This window comes from Notamacropus eugenii, chromosome 2 (assembly GCF_028372415.1).
Source record: "Notamacropus eugenii isolate mMacEug1 chromosome 2, mMacEug1.pri_v2, whole genome shotgun sequence".
In the NCBI taxonomy this organism is placed as follows: Eukaryota; Metazoa; Chordata; class Mammalia; order Diprotodontia; family Macropodidae; genus Notamacropus; species Notamacropus eugenii.
In genome coordinates, this window is record NC_092873.1 from 234,897,162 (window position 1) to 234,917,779 (window position 20,618).

The window sequence follows — 20,618 nt, forward strand, 5'->3', positions numbered from 1 at the left end:
GCTTCTACCTGCAAGTGTTGTAACTTGCATTTTTATGTAAAGGGTTGGATAATCAGTAGCATCTGATCCTCTTAAAGAAAACTGGAATCAAAGTGGACATTTTTGAGAAACTAATAAAATCAGATAATCCTGTATATCAAATGCAAATGATTCTAATGGGGATCTTGGTTTCTCCTTATAATTGGGCCCTACATATTGAAGAGCCAGATTTGTGTTTTCCAGACAACAGGCCATTGCTCACCTACACTTAGGTGAACAGTAGATTCCAGCCCATACCCACCCATGATCCCCAAAATGTGGCCTATGCTCGGTTCTGGGAGAGCTCTGGGAGAGCTTTGAGGCAGGGACAGCTTCTATTCCTCTTTGCATCCAGAAGAAGCTACAGAAAACTGAGACTTTCATCCCTTTTCCCAAATGAATTTGGGATCCAGCTCTTTGAGGAGAGAATGATGGAATGTAGCCACTGTACCCACCCCCAATCTCCCAGCTTCCCCATGTGCTTAATTCTCTCACTAGCGCAGCAAGTGTGTCCATTACCTCAGCCACTTAACACATCCATCTAGTCTCAGACAGGCTCCCAATAGTCAGTCATTAAGAAAGCACCACCAAGAAGGTGCTGAGCAGTGGAGGGCTGCGCAGGAATAGCAAAGAGCTGTTCTTAGATGAACTTACGATGTAGAGAGGCTTGTTATAATATCAATATTATCCATTAATACTGTCCAGTGTCCTTTTCTGTATATATTCTGGGTAACCGCATGACTAGTTCCACCAATTCTAGGAAGCCTGTCCATATCAATAACCTCATTCAATATTTTAATATTCATATATTCTGTAATGACAATTGCATCTTTTGCTCTATAAAAAGCCCTGTCTTGCTTTGCGAAGCTGCTGGTTCCTCTAAGGAGCCTAGTCTACTTGTTGAGAGTATAATCCTTAATAAATGCTTTGGCATGGGTTGGAGATTGTCTGAGTCTGTGAATTCTTTTGAGACTGCCGCACAACACACCTTGAAACACTGTAACAGTTTCATAACATGTCCCTAACTTTGCAAAGCTTTGCAAAGTTTTTGTACATAATCAATTTTACCTACAAAACTTTAAGAAGCATAATTATATTTACCTAGAAAAGATAGGAAAGAGACAGGATTGTTATATCACCAATTTTGGGTGCCATTTCACTTGGCTGCAGGTCAAAAAATACATGGTTTACTTTAAACAAATTGCTATCTCAAAATGTCATTTGACTGCTCCTCTTCAAATATAACGTTGACAATTACCTTTACTGACTCTTCCTGCGCAGAGAACTGTTCCGAGAAACCACTGCTGAGATTGGTAAAACTGAGTAACACTTCTAGGTGCGCCATGGAGAGTAAGACTTTGTTAATTTCGAGATAATCTCTAGGGAGGGGAGTGGATCTATTTCCACACAGATGTGGATGATCAACTGTAACACTCTGCTCAATGGGGGTCACCTGTAGAAAAAAAAGGAATATGGTTAATACATACTCATCTAAAGGGAACACACTGCAAATTATAGTAAGCTGAAATCAAACGACAAAAGCACTTCTAAGTTACTACTCTATGGTAGACATTGTGGAAATGTACAAAATTTAAAATAAAATAAAACAAACCATGTTCTCAAGAAGCTTACATTATATCAAACCAAAGTGCTACCGTTCCCAAAGACATTAAGAATTTTTAAAACAATATATTTACCAAAAGCAAAATGTTAGAGAAATAGTTCTATTGGTAAAGCAAACCTGCACATATAAATACTCTAATACAGTATTTAAAAATCTGCACTCCTGCAAACTTCTAGCAATCTCATTTCAGTATTGACTTGAAATACACTATAAAACAGAATCTAAACATTATTATAATGAGCAATCAACAAAGTACATTTGGAGAGGAAATTTTCTTCCTTATTTCTCATTTATATCACAAGCTATAACATTTTTCAAATCCTCCACTAATACTACACAAAATTATAAAGGGCTTTCGTATGTTTTAACCTGAATTCTTAAATATACTTCCTTAGGAACTACTATAAGAGGGAAATAGAGAATGGTAAAAATTACATTTTGAAGTTTTCTAGTTACAGTTCTACCCTCAAACAACCTCTCCTCCTTTGATGTCAGCATCACACAAATATAATCAGGATGAAGAAACTATTCGGTTGGTGTTTCTTCTAAAAAATATGCTTTTCAGTTAATGGAAAGTTCACCTGTGCAGGAACAGAGCTCAAATTTCACATAAAAGCAGCAAGGCACCAAAAAAAAAAAAAAAAAGCAAAACAGAAAAGGACTTAAGTATAGAAAGTTACTACAGTGACAGGGAAGATCAAAGCACAAACTAGGAGGAAGACAATAGTGTAAAAATGACTCCTTGTAAAACTCAAAGAAGAATGTAATTTGGTCTTAGGTCCAAAAAGAACTCTTAGAAGAGTTAAAAAGGGATTTTAAAAAACAAATTAGAGAAACAGAAAAAAAATTTTATTCTCCTTTCTCTTTCCTTTTTTCCTTTTCCTTTCCCTTTCCCCTTTATTCTTTTCTTTTCCTTTCCCTTTCCTTTTTTTCTCGCCTCCATCCTTTCATCCTCATTTCTGTCTCTTTTCTGTTTGTTCTTTGTTCTTTGCTTTCCTTGCCTTCCCCTCCCTTCCTTCTTCTTCCCTTCTTTTCCTCTCCCTCTGTCCTTAGAGGGTATTATACCCTTACCTTGCAGTAAGATACTCAAAACAAAAGAAAGGAAGCTGGTATCACAGAAACCTGGAAGTGTTTAACAGATTAGATTTTTTACACTCACAACATTCCATTTTTGATGATGTAACACTGAGCCCCACCCAAGCCCCCACCCCCAGCTAGTCCTCACTTTTGTCCAGAGGACCACTCAGAATGAATGTTCAAAAAAACAACTCTCTGTTTTGGCTAGAAACCCTGAGGTTCCGCCCCCTCCTATTTGATTTTTTGACAATATAACAAGAGACCTTACTTTACTTCAGAATAGAGGGGTAAAGTGTAAGAAGACATGAACACTAGGAAGGCAGGGTGTGAAGGGCTTTGAATACCAAACAGTATTTGATATTTTATACACTCTACCACACTTGACATTGATCACTTCTATTATGACCTACTGTTTGGATTTTTATCACCCTGTTAGCCGAAATTCCTGTCCTGAGCTACACAAAAGGAAAGATACTATTTCTTTCCCCATTTTTCAGATCTCTTTGGAATAGAGACCCAGTAAGGTATACTGCTGGATCAAAGGGTATGCACATTTTTGTGGCCCTTTGAACATAGCCCTAAACTGTTCTCCAGAATGGTTGGATCAGCTCACAGCTCCACCAACAATGAATTAGTGTGCCCACTGTCCCACATCATCTCCTAGGATAAGTTCATCAAATCACAACTCACCCCCATGTTCCTAATACCTCTAATTAGAGGGTTCAGAGGTGAAGTACCAAAACTCCTACCCATACTCCCAGGGCTCCTGCTCCACCATCCCTCTTTCTGGCCTCCATTTTGTATATTGTCCTGATGTGACAGTCCTCTTCCAGAAAGAAGGACAAACAACAACCTCTCAGTAGTACAAACTGCCCCCCTCCTCCTTTCCCTTTTCCTTTCCTTCCCCTCTTCTTCCCATTTATCCTTGCCTTTTCCTTTGCTTCCCCTTGCCCTTTCTTCTCCTCCTTTCCCTTTTTCTTTTTTCCTTTTCTTTCCCTTCCTCTCCCTTTTTCTTGCCTTCCTTTCCTCTCCCTCTGTCTGTACGGGGTATTATACCCTTACCTTCCAGTAAGATACCAAAACAAGGGCAATGAGGAGAAGGGAAGCTGGTATCCCAGTAACCTGGAAAGTGTTGAACAGATTAGATTTTCTCCACTTATATCACTCTATCCTTGATGATGTAACAATTGGGCCCCACCCAAGCCTCCACCAAGTCCTCCCTTGGATTCAAAAGACCACTTGGAATGAATGTAAAAAACGGCATGTGTTTTGACCAGAAACCCTAAAGTTCTGTCCCTCCTAGATTGTTTTTTTGACAGTATGAAAAGAGAACTTTCTTTACTTCAAAACAGAGGAGTAAAGTGTAAGCAGACATGAAAACTAGGAAGGCAGGCTCTGAAGGGCTTTGAATACCAAACAATATTTGATATTTTAGAGACTCTACTACACTGTACATTGATCACCTCTATTGTCACCTACTGTATAGATCTTTATCACCCTCTTGGCCAAATTCCTGACCTGAGGTAAGTAAAAGGAAAGATACTATTTCTTTCCCCTTTTTGAAGATCTCTTTGGGATAGAGACCTAGTGGGTATATTTCTGGGTCAAACGGTATGCACATTTTGTGGCCCTTTGAACATAGTACCAAATTGTTGCCCAGAATGGTTGGATCAGCTCACAGCTCCACCAACAATGAATTAGTGTGCCCACTGTCCCACATCATCTCCTAGGATAAATCCATCAAATCAAAACTCACCACCATGTTCCTAATTCCTCTAATTAGAGGGTTCAAAGGTGAAGTACCAAAACTCCTACCCATACTCCCAGGGCTCCTGCTCCACCATCCCTCTTTCTGGCCTCCATTTTGTATATTGTCCTGATGTGACAGTCCTCTTCCAGAAAGAAGGACAAACAACAACCTCTCAGTAGTACAAACTGCCCCCCTCCTCCTTTCCCTTTTCCTTTCCTTCCCCTCTTCTTCCCATTTATCCTTGCCTTTTCCTTTGCTTCCCCTTGCCCTTTCTTCTCCTCCTTTCCTTCTCCTTTCCCTTTTTCTTTTTTCCTTTTCTTTCCCTTCCCCTCCCTTTTTCTTGCCTTCCTTTCCTCTCCCTCTGTCTGTACGGGGTATTATACCCTTACCTTCCAGTAAGATACCAAAACAAGGGCAATGAGGAGAAGGGAAGCTTGTATCCCAGTAACCTGGAAAGTGTTGAACAGATTAGATTTTCTACACTTATATCACTCTATCCTTGATGATGTAACAATTGGGCCCCACCCAAGCCTCCACCAAGTCCTCCCTTGGATTCAAAAGACCACTTGGAATGAATGTAAAAAACGGCATGTGTTTTGACCAGAAACCCTAAAGTTCTGTCCCTCCTAGATTGTTTTTTTGACAGTATGAAAAGAGACCTTTCTTTACTTCAAAACAGAGGAGTAAAGTGTAAGCAGACATGAAAACTAGGAAGGCAGGCTCTGAAGGGCTTTGAATACCAAACAATATTTGATATTTTATACACTCTACTACACTGTACATTGATCACCTCTATTGTCACCTACTGTATAGATCTTTATCACCCTCTTGGCCAAATTCCTGACCTGAGGTAAGTAAAGGGAAAGATACTATTTCTGTCCCCATTTTGAAGATCTCTTTGGGATAGAGACCTAGTGGGTATATTTCTGGGTCAAAGGGTATGAACTTTTCTGTGGCCCTTTGAACATAGTACCAAATTGTTCTCCAGAATGGTTGGATCAGCTCACAGCTCCACCAACAATGAATTAGTGTGTCAGCTCTGCCATATCCTCTCCTAGGATAAATCCATCAAATCAAAACGCACCACCATGTTCCTAATTCCTCTAATTAGAGGGTTCAAAGGTGGAGTACCAAAAACTCCTACCCATACTCCCAGGGCTCCTTGCTTCATCATCCCTCTTTCTTGCCTCCATTTTATATATTGTCCTGATGTGACAGTCCTCTTCCAGAAAAAAGGACAAGCAACAACCTGCCATTAGTACAAACTGCCCCCCTCCTCCTTTCCCTTTTCCTTTCCTTCCCTTCTCATTCCCATTTTTCCTTGCCTTTTCCTTTGCTTCCCCCTCCCCTTTCTTCTCTTCCATTCCTTCTCCTTTCTCTTTTTCTTTTTTCCTTTTCCTTCCCTTCCCCCTCCCTTTTTCTTGCCTTCCTTTCCTCTCCCTCTTTCTACAGAGGGTATTATACCCTTACCTTCCAGTAAGATACCAAAACAAGGGCAGTGAGGAGAAGGGAAGCTGGCATCCCAGTAACCTGGAAAGTGTTTAACAGATTAGATTTTCTACACTTATATCACTCTGTCCTTGATGATGCAACAATTGGGCCCCACACCCACAAAGTCCTCCCTTGGGTCCCAAATACCACTCAGAATGAATGGAAAAAATGCATCTGTTTTGGCCAGAAACCCTGAGGTTCCTCCCCCTCCTAGATTGATTTTTTTGACAATATGAAAAGAGACCTTTCTTTACTTCAAAAGAGAGGAGTAAAGCGTAGGAAAACATGAAAACTGGGAAGGCAGGCTGCAAAGGGCTTTGAATACCTAACAATATTTGATATTTTATACACTCTACTACACTGTACATTGATCACCTCTATTGTCACCTACTGTATAGATCTTTATCACCCTCTTAGCCAAGTTCCTGTCCTGAGCTATGTTAAAGGAAAGATACTATTTCTTTCCCCATTTTGAAGATCTCTTTGGGATAGAGACCTAGTGGGTATATTTCTGGGTCAAACGGTATGCACATTTTGTGGCCCTTTGAACATAGTACCAAATTGTTGCCCAGAATGGTTGGATCAGCTCACAGCTCCACCAACAATGAATTAGTGTGCCCACTGTCCCACATCATCTCCTAGGATAAATCCATCAAATCAAACCTCACCCCCATGTTCCTAATTCCTCTAATTAGAGGGTTCAAAGGTGAAGTACCAAAACTCCTACCCATACTCCCAGGGCTCCTGCTCCACCATCCCTCTTTCTGGCCTCCATTTTGTATATTGTCCTGATGTGACAGTCCTCTTCCAGAAAGAAGGACAAACAACAACCTCTCAGTAGTACAAACTGCCCCCCTCCTCCTTTCCCTTTTCCTTTCCTTCCCCTCTTCTTCCCATTTATCCTTGCCTTTTCCTTTGCTTCCCCTTGCCTTTTCTTCTCCTCCTTTCCTTCTCCTTTCCCTTTTTCTTTTTTCCTTTTCTTTCCCTTCCCCTCCCTTTTTCTTGCCTTCCTTTCCTCTCCCTCTGTCTGTACGGGGTATTATACCCTTACCTTCCAGTAAGATACCAAAACAAGGGCAATGAGGAGAAGGGAAGCTTGTATCCCAGTAACCTGGAAAGTGTTGAACAGATTAGATTTTCTACACTTATATCACTCTATCCTTGATGATGTAACAATTGGGCCCCACCCAAGCCTCCACCAAGTCCTCCCTTGGATTCAAAAGACCACTTGGAATGAATGCAAAAAACGGCATTTGTTTTGACCAGAAACCCTGAAGTTCTGTCCCTCCTAGATTGTTTTTTTGACAGTATAAAAAGAGACACATCTTTACTTCAAAACACAGGAGTACAGTGTAAGCAGACATGAAAACTAGGAAGGCAGGCTCTGAAGGGCTTTGAATACCAAACAATATTTGATATTTTATAGACTCTACTACACTGTACATTGATCACTTCTATTGTCACCTATTGTATAGATCTTTATCACCCTCTTAGCCAAGTTCCTGACCTGAGGTATGTAAAAGGAAAGATACTATTTCTTTCCCCATTTTGAAGATCTCTTTGGGATAGAGACCTAGTGGGTATATTTCTGGGTCAAAGGGTATGAACTTTTCTGTGGCCCGTTGAACATAGTACCAAATTGTTCTCCAGAATGGCTGGATCAGCTCACAGCTCCACCAATAATTAATTAGTGTGTCAACTCTGCCATATCCTCTCCTAGGATAAATCCATCAAATCAAAACTCACCACCATGTTCCTAATTCCTCTAATTAGAGGGTTCAAAGGTGGAGCACCAAAACTCCTACCCATACTCCCAGGGCTCCTGCTCCACCATCCCTCTTCTTGCCTCCATTTTATATATTGTCCTGATGTGACAGTCCTCTTCCAGAAAAAAGGACAAACAACAACCTGTCAGCAGTACAACCTGCCCTCCTCCTCCTTTCCCTTTTCCTTTCCTTCCCTTCTCATTCCCATTTTTCCTTGCCTTTTCCTTTGCTTCCCCCTCCCCTTTCTTCTCTTCCATTCCTTCTCCTTTCTCTTTTTCTTTTTTCCTTTTCCTTCCCTTCCCCTCCCTTGTTCTTGCCTTCCTTTCCTCTCCCTCTTTCTACAGAGGGTATTATACCCTTACCTTCCAGTAAGATACCAAAACAAGGGCAATGAGGAGAAGGGAAGCTGGCATCCCAGTAACCTGGAAAGTGTTTAACAGATTAGATTTTCTACACTTATATCACTCTGTCCTTGATGATGCAAGAATTGTTCCCCACACCCACAAAGTCTTCCCTGGGGTCGGAAAGACCACTCAAAATGAATGTAAAAAACTGCATCTGTTTTGGCCAGAAACCCTGAGGTTCCTCCCCCTCCCAGATTGATTTTTCTGACAATATATAAAGAGACCTTTCTTTACTTCAAAAGAGAGGAGCAAAGTGTAAGAAGACATGAAAACTTGGAAGGCTGGTTGTAAAGATCTTTAAATACCAAACAGTATGTTATACACTCCACTACACTGTACATTCATCACTTCTCCTACTGCAACCTTTTGTATAGGTCTTTATCACTCTGTTACCCCAAGCTCCTCTCCAGAGCTATGTAAAAGATATAAAAGAGAGTAAAAGATAGTAAAAAGATGTAAAAGATTCCTTTTCCCGTTTTTAAGATCTCTTTGGGATACAGACCTAGCAGGGGTATTGCTGGGTCAAAGAAAGGATATGCATATTTTATGGCCCTTTAAACACAATATCAAATTGTTCTCCAGAGTGGTTGGATCAGCTCACAGGTCCACCAACAATGAATTAGTGTTCCCACTGTCCCACATCATCTCCTAGGATAAGTCCTTCAAATCACAACTCACCACTCTGTTCCTAATTCCTCTAATTAGAGGGTTCAAAGGTGGAGCACCAAAACTCCCACCCATACTCCCAGGGCTCCTTGCTCCATCATCCCTCTTCTTGCCTCCATTTTGTATATTGTCCTGATGTGGCAGTCCTCCTCCAGAAAGAAGGACAAACAACAACCTGTAAGTAGTAGAAACTGCCCCACCTCCTCCTTTCCCTTTTCCTTTCCTTCCCATCTCCTTCCCATTTGTCCTTGCCTTTTCCTTTCCTCCCCCTTCCCCTTTCTTCTCTTCCTTTCCTTCTCCTTTCTCATTTTCTTTTTTCCTTTTCCTTCCTTTCCCCTCCCTTTTTCTTGCCTTCCTTTCCTCTCCCTCTGTCTATACAGGGTATTATACCCTTATCTTCCAGTAAGATACCAAAACAAGTGCAATGAGGAGAAAGGAAGCTGGCATCCCAGCAACCTCGAAAGTGTTTAAGAGATTAGATTTCCTATACTTATATCACTCTGTCCTTGATGATGCAAGAATTGGGCCCTACACCCACGAAGTCCTCCCTTGGGTCCAAAAGACCACTCAGAATGAATGTAAAAAATTGCATCTGTTTTGGCCAGAAACCCTGAGGCTACTCCCCCTCCTAGATTGATTTTTTGACAATATGAACAGAGACCTTTCTTTACTTCAAAAGAGAGGAGTAAAGTATAGGAAAACATGAAAACTGGGAAGGCAGGCTGCAAAGGGCTTTGAATACCAAACAATATTTGATATTTTATACACTCTACTCCACTGTACATTGATCACCTCTATTGTCACCTACTGTATAGATCTTTATCACCCTCTTAGCCAAGTTCAAGTCCTGAGGTATGTAAAAGGAAAGACACTATTTCTTTCCCCATTTTGAAGATCTCTTTGGGATAGAGACCTAGTGGGTATATTTCTGGGTCAAAGGGTATGCACATTTCTGTGGCCCTTTGAACATAGTACCAAATTGTTCTCCAGAATGGTTGGATCAGCTCATAGCTCCACCAACAATGAATTAATGTGTCAACTCTGCCATATCCTCTCCTAGGATAAATCCATCAAATCAAAACTCACCACCATGTTCTTAATTCCTCTAATTAGAGGGTTCAAAGGTGGAGTACCAAAACTCCTACCCATACTCCCAGGGCTCCTTGCTCCATCATCCCTCTTCTTGCCTCCATTTTATATATTGTCCTGATGTGACAGTCCTCTTCCAGAAAGAAGGACAAACAACAACCTGTCATTAGTACACACTGCCTCACCTCCTCCTTTCCCTTTTCCTTTCCTTCCCCTGTCCTTCCCATTTGTCCTTGACTTTTCCTTTCCTTCCCCTTCCCCTTTCTTCTCTTCCTTTCCTTCTCCTTTCCCTTTTTCTTTTTTCCTTTTCCTTCCCTTCCCCTCCCTTTTTCTTGCCTTCCTTTCCTCTCCCTCTTTCTACGGAGGGTTTTATATCCTTACCTTCCAGTTAGATACCAAAACAAGGACAATGAGGAGAAGGGAAACTGGCATCCCAGTAACCTGGAAAGTGTTGAACAGATTAGATTTTCTCCACTTATATCACTCTGTCCTTGATGATGCAATAATTGGGCCCCACCCAAGCCTCCATCACCACCAACTTGTGTCCAGAGGACCACTCAGAATGAATGTAAGAAACAACTGTATCTGTTTTGGCCAGAAACCCTGAAGTTCTGTCCCTCCTAGATTGTTTTTTTGATAGTATAAAAAGAGACCTTTCTTTACTTCAAAACAGAGGAGTAAAGTGTAAGAAGACATGAAAACTAGGAAGGCAGGCTCTGAAGGGCTTTGAATACCAAACAATATTTGATATTTTATACACTCTACTACACTGTACATTGATCACTTCTCTTGTCACCTGTTGTATAGATCTTTATCACCCTCTTCGCCAAGTTCCTGACCTGAGGTATGTAAAAGGAAAGATACTATTTCTTTCCCCAATTTGAAGATGTCTTTGGGATAGAGACCTAGTGGGTATATTTCTGGGTCAAAGGGTATGCACTTTTCTGTGGCCCTTTGAACATAGTACCAAATTGTTCTCCAGAATGGTTGGATCAGCTCACAGCTCCACCAACAATGAATTAGTGTGCCAGCTCTCCCATATCATCTCTAACATTTATCATTTTGCTCTTTTACCACATTAGCCAATCTGATAAGTGTGATGTGGTACCTCAGAGCTCTTTTAATCTACATCTCTAAGAAATAGTGGTTTAGAGCATTTTTTCATATGACTATAGATAGCTCTAATTTCTTCCTCTGAAAACTGCTGGTTTATATTCTTTGACCATTTATTAATTGAGGAAACAACCCCCTCATTTTCCTAAAACAAACATAATGGAATCTCTGTGCTAAATGACTGACTATACCATTCCTTCACCTTTAATAATTCTATCAATAAATATCCTTGAATACTATGTTGCATTACTGAATGACCTAGGAAGAGATAGTAAAAGCCAACAATAAAACAGAGATACAGATGTTAATAATAGCATATGGTGCTTTCAAGTTGACAAAGCACTGAATAGATATTATTTCATTTGATCCCCGTAATTCTATCATGTAGATGTTACCATTACACTCCTTCTACAAATGATGTAACTGAGACTGAATCCAACTGTATAGCCTCAGTCATTCCTGCAAAGGACTTTGCTCCCATAATCTTGAACCTCTGTCCCTTCCAGCTGCACCTTGAATCTGATGCCTTGTCTGCTTCAAACTCTAAAGAACAAGATGGAGTGCCCAGGAGAAGTCCATCACATCTAAACTCACCACCATGTTCCTAATTCCTCTAATTGGCGAGTTCAAAGGTGGAGCAACAAAGCTTCAAAATTCCTTCCTTTAGAGAGGGCAGAAATTGGTCTTTCCTATCACTCCACCTTACATCTGATGCCCTGCCTGGTTCCAGTTCCAAGGAATGCCCTCTACCTATACTCCCTGATGTCCTGCTCCACCCCCCTTTCCTGCCTCCTTTTGTGTATTGTACCCCTCTTTAAATGGGGGCCACCTCCAGTCATTCCAATCTCTATCTTGTCCAGAAATTCTGGCCTCTTCCCCTCTCAGATTGTTGGGGTTGTTATGGGTTAATTAGATAAAAGGGGACACTCCCTGGCTCATTTCTCAACTCATCTTAGTCACTCAATGGGCCTTGCCTCAGTCAAGCTGAGACCTAGTAAAGACCTTAGTTTCAAAAAGCTAAGGTCTCCCACTGCATCCAAAGCCATCTCTAGTCATCCTGACTGTCTATCTCTTATCTATGTAGTCATACTAAATGTCTTGACACAGGGCCCAGATGGCTCCTAAGGAGAAAGTAAGGCTGATGACTTTTCACAGCCCTCCCTCACTGAAATCCAATTCACTGGCAACTCATAGCATCATCTTCCTGATGTGACAGTCCTCTTCCAGAAGGAAGGACAAACAACATTCTGTGAGTAATACAAACTGCCCCAGTGGAGACACAACTGGCCACTTCCAATCTGGGGGTGCAGCTTCTTCCTTCTTCTTTCCTTGTCATCTGTCCCCTTTCCGTTCCCCTTTTTTCTTTCATTTCCATTCCAAAATTCCTTTCCTCTTTTCACTTTTTACTTTCATTCATCCCCTTCCTTTCCTTTCCTCTCATTTTACTTTCCCCTTTCCTTCTCCTCCTTCCTGTTCCCTTTCTCTCCCTCTGACCCTTACCTTTGGATACAATGCACAAAGCAAAGGAAATTGGGAGAACGGAAACTGGTATCCTTGACAGCTGAAAGGTCTTCACAGGCTAGATCTGTTTTTGAAGACCAGGCTTTATACCCACTGTCATTTCCTAGCGCTTCTCTTTCCTGGGGATTGGTTGAACCTTGACAACAACTTAGGGAGAATGTGAATAGCAAATCAAGTACTATCCCCCATGAAGCAATTTCTGGTAATGAAAATACTCTCTGCTTCCTCAAGTTGTCTGAGATCACATCAGAGGTTTCCTTTTTCTGCATCCAAGCGCTGTAAGTAGGAGACACGTGTTCCAGTGATTATGCCTTGACATTGTTATGTCTCGTCCTCAGAAGTAGTAACTGTAAGCGTATCTCTTCTCTGCTGTTTTCCTCCATCGGGTGCTGTAACATCTCTTCTCCTCTCTGCAGAACTTCCTCAATCTGGGCCTTCTCCTCATCCAACTGAGAATGGAAAGAGAAAAACAAGTCAATATTTCACTTGGATATCTCTCGAGCAATGTATATTTCTTTACTAGAAAGAACATATCCATCATGATGAATTTCTGTAAATGAATATCCCATTAAAAATTTAAAATAAGTACATTAAAATTATAGCATTTACATTTAATAGATTTGGACATGTATAGTCTGTCAGATTGCTTGCTGTCTTCGGGAGGAGGGAAAAATTGGAATTAAAAATCATAAAAAAATGAATGTTGCAAACTGCCTTTACATATAATTGGAAAAAATAAAATACTATTAGGTGGAAAAAAATTCTAACAATTATATTGTTTCCAAAAATGTTTTGAATCCTCTTGGATCTTTTAAAAAAGCTCCTGCAATTTCAACAGGGACTCTCCAACGAGTAAACTACCTCTACCAATGTAGGTTATCACCTACTTTCCAAAAGCTATGTGAAACAAGGAAAGTAACTTGCCTAGGGTAAAAGATCTAAGTATATGTTAGAGGCAGGACTAGAACCTAGGTCTTCCTAGTTTAGCTGCATCCGCAGTATATCACACTGTCTCTCTAAATTATATGTTAAAATAGCTTACAATTTAAACCATGCTGATCCTTAGTTAATTCTCCTTGAAATTTTAACTCTCTTAGAAGCATTATATAAATCATTTGGCAATTGCTACATCGAAACCCAACGTCAAAAACTCTCACCTTAAAATTCTCCACCACAAATGACATGGTATGGGGGGAAGGGGAGAACACGCACAAGGTTATTGGGGTTAAGTGATTTGCTCAGGGTCACAAAGCTAGCAAGTGTCAAGTGTGTGAGGACAGATTTGAACTCAGATACTCCTGACTCCAGGGCCAGTGCTCTATTCACGTGCTCCACAGCATGATATTTAAGGCATTTATTCACAGAAAAATGAAGTGGATTATACCTTTTCATCTTCATCACTGGGCTTTTCTACAGCCTTCACCAAAGTTTTTAAATCATGCTCTAGTTTGTCTAGGTCCACTGAATGCATACCAGCCTCAACAGGTTTTGATTTCACAGAAATTGTCTTTGAGAAAAGCTCTTGGTCGATCAACATCTACAGAAGAGAGCAAAAAAGAAAGCATAGCTAAGGACAGGTGAACCAAAAACAGAACATGACTCCAAGTAAGTCCAATGACTACAGTAGAGGAAAGAAGCAAATGAGGTAAAACCAGATTTCAATAAGCAAGACAACTGTAAAATAGGCAGAAATGAAAAGGAAAAAAAATTAATTTGCCAATCAGGTCAAGCAGAGATTCCTCATCATTTCTTTGTACTTTCGCATATTGGGAGATCTTTTCAAAGCTATAGTGACTTCAGCTCCATTCAGGTTTCATGAGATTACACATCAAGAGGTGACACAAAGCCATATATTGGGTGACAAGACAGCAAAGACAATAACTCCTTGGCATGAAGTCGTGTCAGATACTAAAAACGAAATCTCTCTAACACTGTGTTTTAATGCTTGGTACAAGATCTTTAATAGTTACAAAAATTCCTTTTACCCTTCTTAAAAATAGAACTGACTGGAATTATTTCCCCAGAACACTAGCTTGAGACTTTCCTGATTATGTAAATGAAGCTATAGGATTTTTGAAAGAGAAGACTTTGCCTGAAAATGCCATTTACCTAAAATCTCTCTGAAGGTTTTGCTTCACTTGAAGTTTTTGTGTGTCAGAATATTGTTAAAATTATATATATATATATATATATATATATATATATATATATATATATATATATATATATATATACATATATAAAGATAGATATATGTCTAATTGATGGCTGAAGTATCGTATAAGAAGTGAGCACTGAGTATTTCTTCAGAGAAGAATTATATGAGAGGTAACATACTTTTTCAAGATATTTCTCTAAATGAAACCTTTTCTTCTACTAGTAAGGAAAGAATAAATGAAATAATGCATCTGTGGGAATATCTCACATTTTTTCCCTACTCCCTTCTAGCAGTCTCTTTGCCTTTTGGGTCCTGTTCCTTTACCTAGTAAAAGGATTCCACTGACCCTATTGTTAAACAGAAAATAAAAACAAAAGGTAAATTTCTGCGTTAGGCCTGCCTACACTATTTATATAAATTAAATCAAGTTCTTTATTTCAGTAAGGTAAATTCAATAAAGTTCTTCACTTCAGCAGAAGCAGGAAGAGTGAATGTGTCCCTATACACACAGAGTTTATGAAGTCACCATCACAAGATTAGTTCTTTCCTTGTGGCTTCTTCATGGGAACCAGTATCTTACAGTGTTTCAAGAACTGGAAGAAGGTATTCCCAGAGTAGTTAAAAGCATAAACAAACACAATGAGGAAGAAAGAGCAGGGGTTCCTAACAATTTTTATGCAACGGACCCCTTTTCTAATTCAGGTCTTCATCATAAAATAAAATACAGATAAATCCATTTTATTGGCTAAGTTATCAAGATAGTAACAAAACAAGTTTGTGAACCCCAGGCTAAGAACTCTAGATTTAAAGGAAAAATACCAAGCATTTTAGCCTGGACTGGGTATGAAGTAATGGAAAGCAAACAGAATGAAATATAAAGTTAGACAGGTAAATTTTAATCCAGTGGTGAAGAGCCTTAAACAACAGGCTTTGAATTTATTCAGGAGGCAAAAAGGAATCAGTTAGTATTTTTGAAGCTATGGAGTTACATGATCAGATGGGTGCACTAGTAAGGTTCATCTAATATAGACGTTTTAGTTAACCAAGAGAGAATAGATACTAGGAAGAACAGACTGAATCAGAGGATAATGCAAGAATCAATTGAGGCTAAAAGGTGACAGTGGTAAAAACTCAGGTGGTGAAGGCAGCAGAAATGGTAAATACAGAACTGAGTGAAAAGATACTATATTTGGAGAATGCAATATGATGTGACTTGTTACATAAGACAATTGATATGACTTGATGGTTTATGAACTATAAGGAGATATGGGATAGAGTTTCAACAAATATGAATAAATAATCATGAGGGAGGTTATTTGTAAGAATAGGGATGGCATAGCCAGAAATGAGGAAATCAAGAAGGGGAGCTGGTCAAAATGAAAGATAATACATTCAGTTCTATAAACAATGATCTTGAGGTATCTGTGATACATTCAGTTAGAGCTTATCCAAGTACAGGGCTAAAAAAGTGAGTAATAGCAGAAGAGCACGAAAAGAATTCTTAAGTGCTACCAAATTTGAAAGCTATCCATACAGACATCATACTTGAAGTTATAAAAACTGATGAGATCACAAAGAGCTGAAAAAGGTAAAGAAAATATGGCCAAACAAACCTAGGGACATGGACAGCTCTAATTAAGAAGCTTGGCAAGAAGAGGAAAACAAAGAGAAAAGAAGGGTTAAGGAGGTAGTATATCTCTGTTTTACATGAAGTACTCACTTTAGCACTTTTGATGTGTTGTGACACTTTTTCAAAGTTCCTATTTAATTCAGCTAACTTGGGCTCCACCAGCTCACTGCTTGCCAAGCCCCGGGCCCTCATCAGTACGATGGCTTGCTCAGAACATTTTCGACTTGTAGGTTAACATCATCCAGTTCAGATGTTAATCGCTAAACACATAGAAACACAAAATTATCATTAAGTACAGGAAACAATGAAGCATAACCCAATTAAAATATGGATTTGACACTATTCAAAAGGGAAGACATCACAAATATGTTAAATGTCTATCTAAATAAAACACTGGCAGTATATTTAATTGAATTAATGAATCTAAATAGAGGTAGTAGAGGTGGAAGGGGAGGAGAAAATTGGGTTATGGGGTTGAGGCTTTTCAAATCCTTCCCAGATGACTTGTATCACCTCGGTATCTCTCACTAAAATTAAAATTCAAAAACAAAAAATAGAATAATACAGTGTTTATATGAAAAGCAAGATTCTGAGCCCTAAGAAATACAGTATATATTACAAATGCCATCTTAGGCATACTTACTTTCACAGTTTCTTCACTTTTATTTACAGGCTTCTTTTCAATCTCATCCAACAGAGCTTCAGCTTGGTAAAGCCAAGTACTTATATGAGCAACATTTCCATCAAATATCTCCAGCTGGCTCTGATGGTTCTGAAAATATATACGTATGTATATACTTTTTAAACAATCACATTAAGTATTCTATGAGATTGACATTTAGAAAGATTTGAATGATCATGACTAGACAGAATTGGATCCTGTGAGTATTAGTTAGGAGAATTGAAGGCTCTAGGTAAGAAGAATGTCTCTAAAACTTAGAATTATTTCAAAGAGTAGTATTTTTCCCTCTTCTAGATGCTGATAAAGGAATTCCTCTATAATCATTTCTGGGGAATGCTATAGAAAAGAAGTATCTACATATGTGTATGTGTGTGTGTGTGTGTGTTGAAATAAATGACCTCTAAAGTTCACTCAAGCTCAAATACCAAATTACCAGAGAAAGGAGTTTTTAAAGAAAAAAAGCAAAGTAACAGAATTGAAAAAAAAATTATGTTGACATGATGTAAAATAAAGATGATAATAATAAAACCTGCTTGTGCACAAACATGGACAGATGTATGTAGACATAATCAAAGTTGATGAGAATAGGTCCAGTTCCTCATTGTAATATTCATTCTCCCATTACCTGTTCAACAATCAGAGTTGAACTCTGGAACACCCCCTTTTCCAGGGCTATACAAACCTTGAGCCCAATGAGCCCTTGAAGGTCTTTGGCATTTGAGAGTGCCACTGACCTCTTCTATTAAAATACTAGCATTGTTAGTAAAATGATTAATTACTCAGAAATTATATTTCTCAAACTTTTTAAACTCTGCACTAGTGATAAGAAGTGAAAGAATTCCAGTTATGGGGGAAAGTCAATAAAAATGCCCTGAGAGCTCGGGACATAGAGTCTTGTGCAAGGTTAAGAGGTGCCAGTATCACTGGATCTGAGTATGAGAGCTGATGACAGTGTATTTGTTATTAACAACCTTTCAGAGTGCATACATGTTCAGACCATAACCTAGACACTATACTTTTAAATTTAGAGAGATAAATTGATAAGAAAATGTACCCAAACACTTTCAAAGTGAGAGCTAGTGCAATGATTTTGCTTACGGGCTCAGGCTTACCCTTGCTCCTGCTGTCCTCATCTGGCATTACATGATACCTCTTGTTAGAGGACCTTCAGGCTACTGGGGGCTGCTGCTAGCCTTGCTGGATATTAAGGTGTATATCTGGCATAGGGCATGCATGCATGCACATACACACACACGCACACACACAAGCACACACACACACTATAGGGTTCTTGGTCTCCACCAAATTCAAAGCACCCTCTACTCACATATAACAATCAGGGTTTAAGTATACAACTTCCTGAACTTTGGAAAGAATTTCCAGTTGTTTGTAATATAACAACATGGGGACTAAAACATAGGATCATAGATTTAGACCTAGAAGGGGCTTTAAATTTCATCTCTTTGAATCTCCCCATTTTACAGATAAAGAAACTGAGGTCCAAAGATGTTAAAGGACTTGACCAAAGTCCTACAGGTAATAAGTGACACAAAGGTGATACTGGAAAATAGTCCAGAAATCTCTCAAAAGTGCTGGTGGTACCAGTATAGCACCACCAAATACCTCATGCCCCATAACTAAAACTGGCACTCTCTTTCCAACCCCGGCAGAAAAATTCACAGTAAACATACTTGCAAGGAAGATAAGTATTAATTTCAGATGATTTCTTTTTAAAAAAAACTGAGTTGGCTGGATGCTGGAGGCTACCAGAAGGTGGCGCCTAACCTCTTTAAGGATTGTGTCACTCTTGGACAAAATGTTTAGAAATAAAAGATGACATACAGCATGAAATAAGACATTGCTTAGGTCAATAGTAGTTTTAGTTTGTATAATTTTCCTTCCGCTAAAGTCAATGAACTGCAGGAAGTGCCAGGTACTAATTGCTTGACCCAGGATACTGTAGATTTTCCTGAAGACAGTCATCAGGGAGAAAGAGGAAGAGTTCACAATTCATCTGAGGAACTTTGGCTCATCTTTCTTGGCTAATTCCCCTTTGCTACATTAGTGTAGATGAATGCTGATGAGATGAAACTTGGGCCATCCCTAAGCAGTTTGCCCTTCATATCTTTCTCGGAACCTAGAATCAATTTGCTGTGGTTAACGGGTGAGATTGAGGTAAATTATCTAGCCATACTTGGGTCTTTCAAAGAAGGCATCTGGTCTAATACATATCTTAAATCAGATCAAGAAAAAAAATTGGCATTTTCAAGCATTTAAGAATTAGTTACCTAGAAGAAACAAACTGAGTTGTCAAGTTCAGTGTTGTTTTAGTTTGTGTAATTATGAGTATTGTATAATTTATTTTGTATACTTATGAGTGTTGCTCATAAAAGAATTTCTACCTCTCCTCTATTGCCTTGATGGCATTCTGATATACCACCACTGGTAAAAGACTGAATGTAAAGGGTACAAATCATGTAAATTAAAGCATTGCATTTTTGATACAGTGGATAGAGAGCCAATAAGATCTGGGTTCAGATTCTACCTCTGACTCTTACTATGTGGTTCTAGAAAAATCATTTAAACTCTCAGTTTTCCCAGTTTTTTAAACCTAAGTCTTTTATTAGACTGTAAGTTGCCCATAAAATGCCAATTTGCATTGATATATTATCAGTGTGAGTGCCAGAAGACCACACCAAGAATTTCCTATATCCATTATATTATACACACGCACACGCACACGCGCGCACACACACACACACACACACACACACAGACACACACACCACACACACACTAAATTTCCAAAAATCACTTGCAGCATGGTATAATGGATAAAATATTGGGCTGGAAGTTAGGAAGGTCTGAATTCACATCCTTTTTCTGGGACTACAAGTTCTGTAATCCTGGGCAAATCGCTTATTTTTTACGTACCTCAGGAAATTCTCTTGCAATCTGTCTTAATAGAGGGAATTCCCATGCTAGGAACTCCTCACAATGGCTAGATTTGTCCCTCATTTGTTCCCCTGACATTTTCATAAACTATTTTCCTTTAAGCAATTGACACAGAAGAGAAACAAATGAGGCTGTCAATGAACCCCAAATGGAACCCCAGTTATTAACATTTTCTACAACTCGATGCACAGTGATGTAATTTCCCAATTCATTTTGAAAGCTAGTAGAGCCACAAAGGCCTACACTAATAAAGATAGATAAAAACATTGATTAAGCACTTCTTATGTACCAGATACTAGACTAAATACTGGTATACAAATAGACACAAACAAGACAGGCCTCTACTCAAGGAACTCGCATTCTAATTCAGGAAGAAAAGCTGTAAAGGGAAGTTGAATGGCAAGTTGGTGGAGCCATCTAAGGAGTGGTATGGTGGTCTGACGCCCTGTAAGATTCAATAAAAGTGCCCCTATGAGAGGCCAGTATTCCAGGGTAGAATCCAATGGTGGACAGGGGAGAGACAGTGATGACAACCACAGTTCAGGTAACATGCTGTGAAGATGGCTGAGAAGTAACAATAAAGAAGACATTATAGTATTAAGACGAATGATTCTTTAAGGAACTAGTGAATGGAGCCCAGTATTTTTAATACCTTACATTTCACACCAAATGTC

The 20,618-nt window shown here is 39.3% G+C and overlaps 1 protein-coding gene and 1 long non-coding RNA gene across 3 annotated transcripts in view; one reads left to right on the plus strand and one right to left on the minus strand.

Annotated features, from left to right (window-relative positions):
* Positions 1 to 10,402, minus strand: part of LOC140526974 (utrophin-like) — a 78,388-nt gene extending 67,986 nt beyond the window's left edge. For both annotated transcript variants that reach the window (XM_072643587.1, XM_072643588.1), the window contains exons 1-2: positions 10,267 to 10,402; positions 1,277 to 1,471 (exon numbers count right to left, since the gene is read on the minus strand). In XM_072643587.1, coding sequence (XP_072499688.1) covers positions 1,277 to 1,471; positions 10,267 to 10,317 — 246 coding nt within the window. In that variant the 5' untranslated portion in view covers positions 10,318 to 10,402. The remainder of the gene's footprint in view (positions 1 to 1,276; positions 1,472 to 10,266) is intronic.
* Positions 10,403 to 10,434: 32 nt separating this feature from the next.
* On the plus strand, positions 10,435 to 12,856 carry LOC140526980 (uncharacterized). Its single transcript, XR_011974630.1, has 3 exons — positions 10,435 to 10,729; positions 11,505 to 11,630; positions 12,106 to 12,856. It is a non-coding gene; the product is annotated as an uncharacterized lncRNA (long non-coding RNA).
* The last annotated feature ends 7,762 nt before the right edge of the window (positions 12,857 to 20,618 follow it).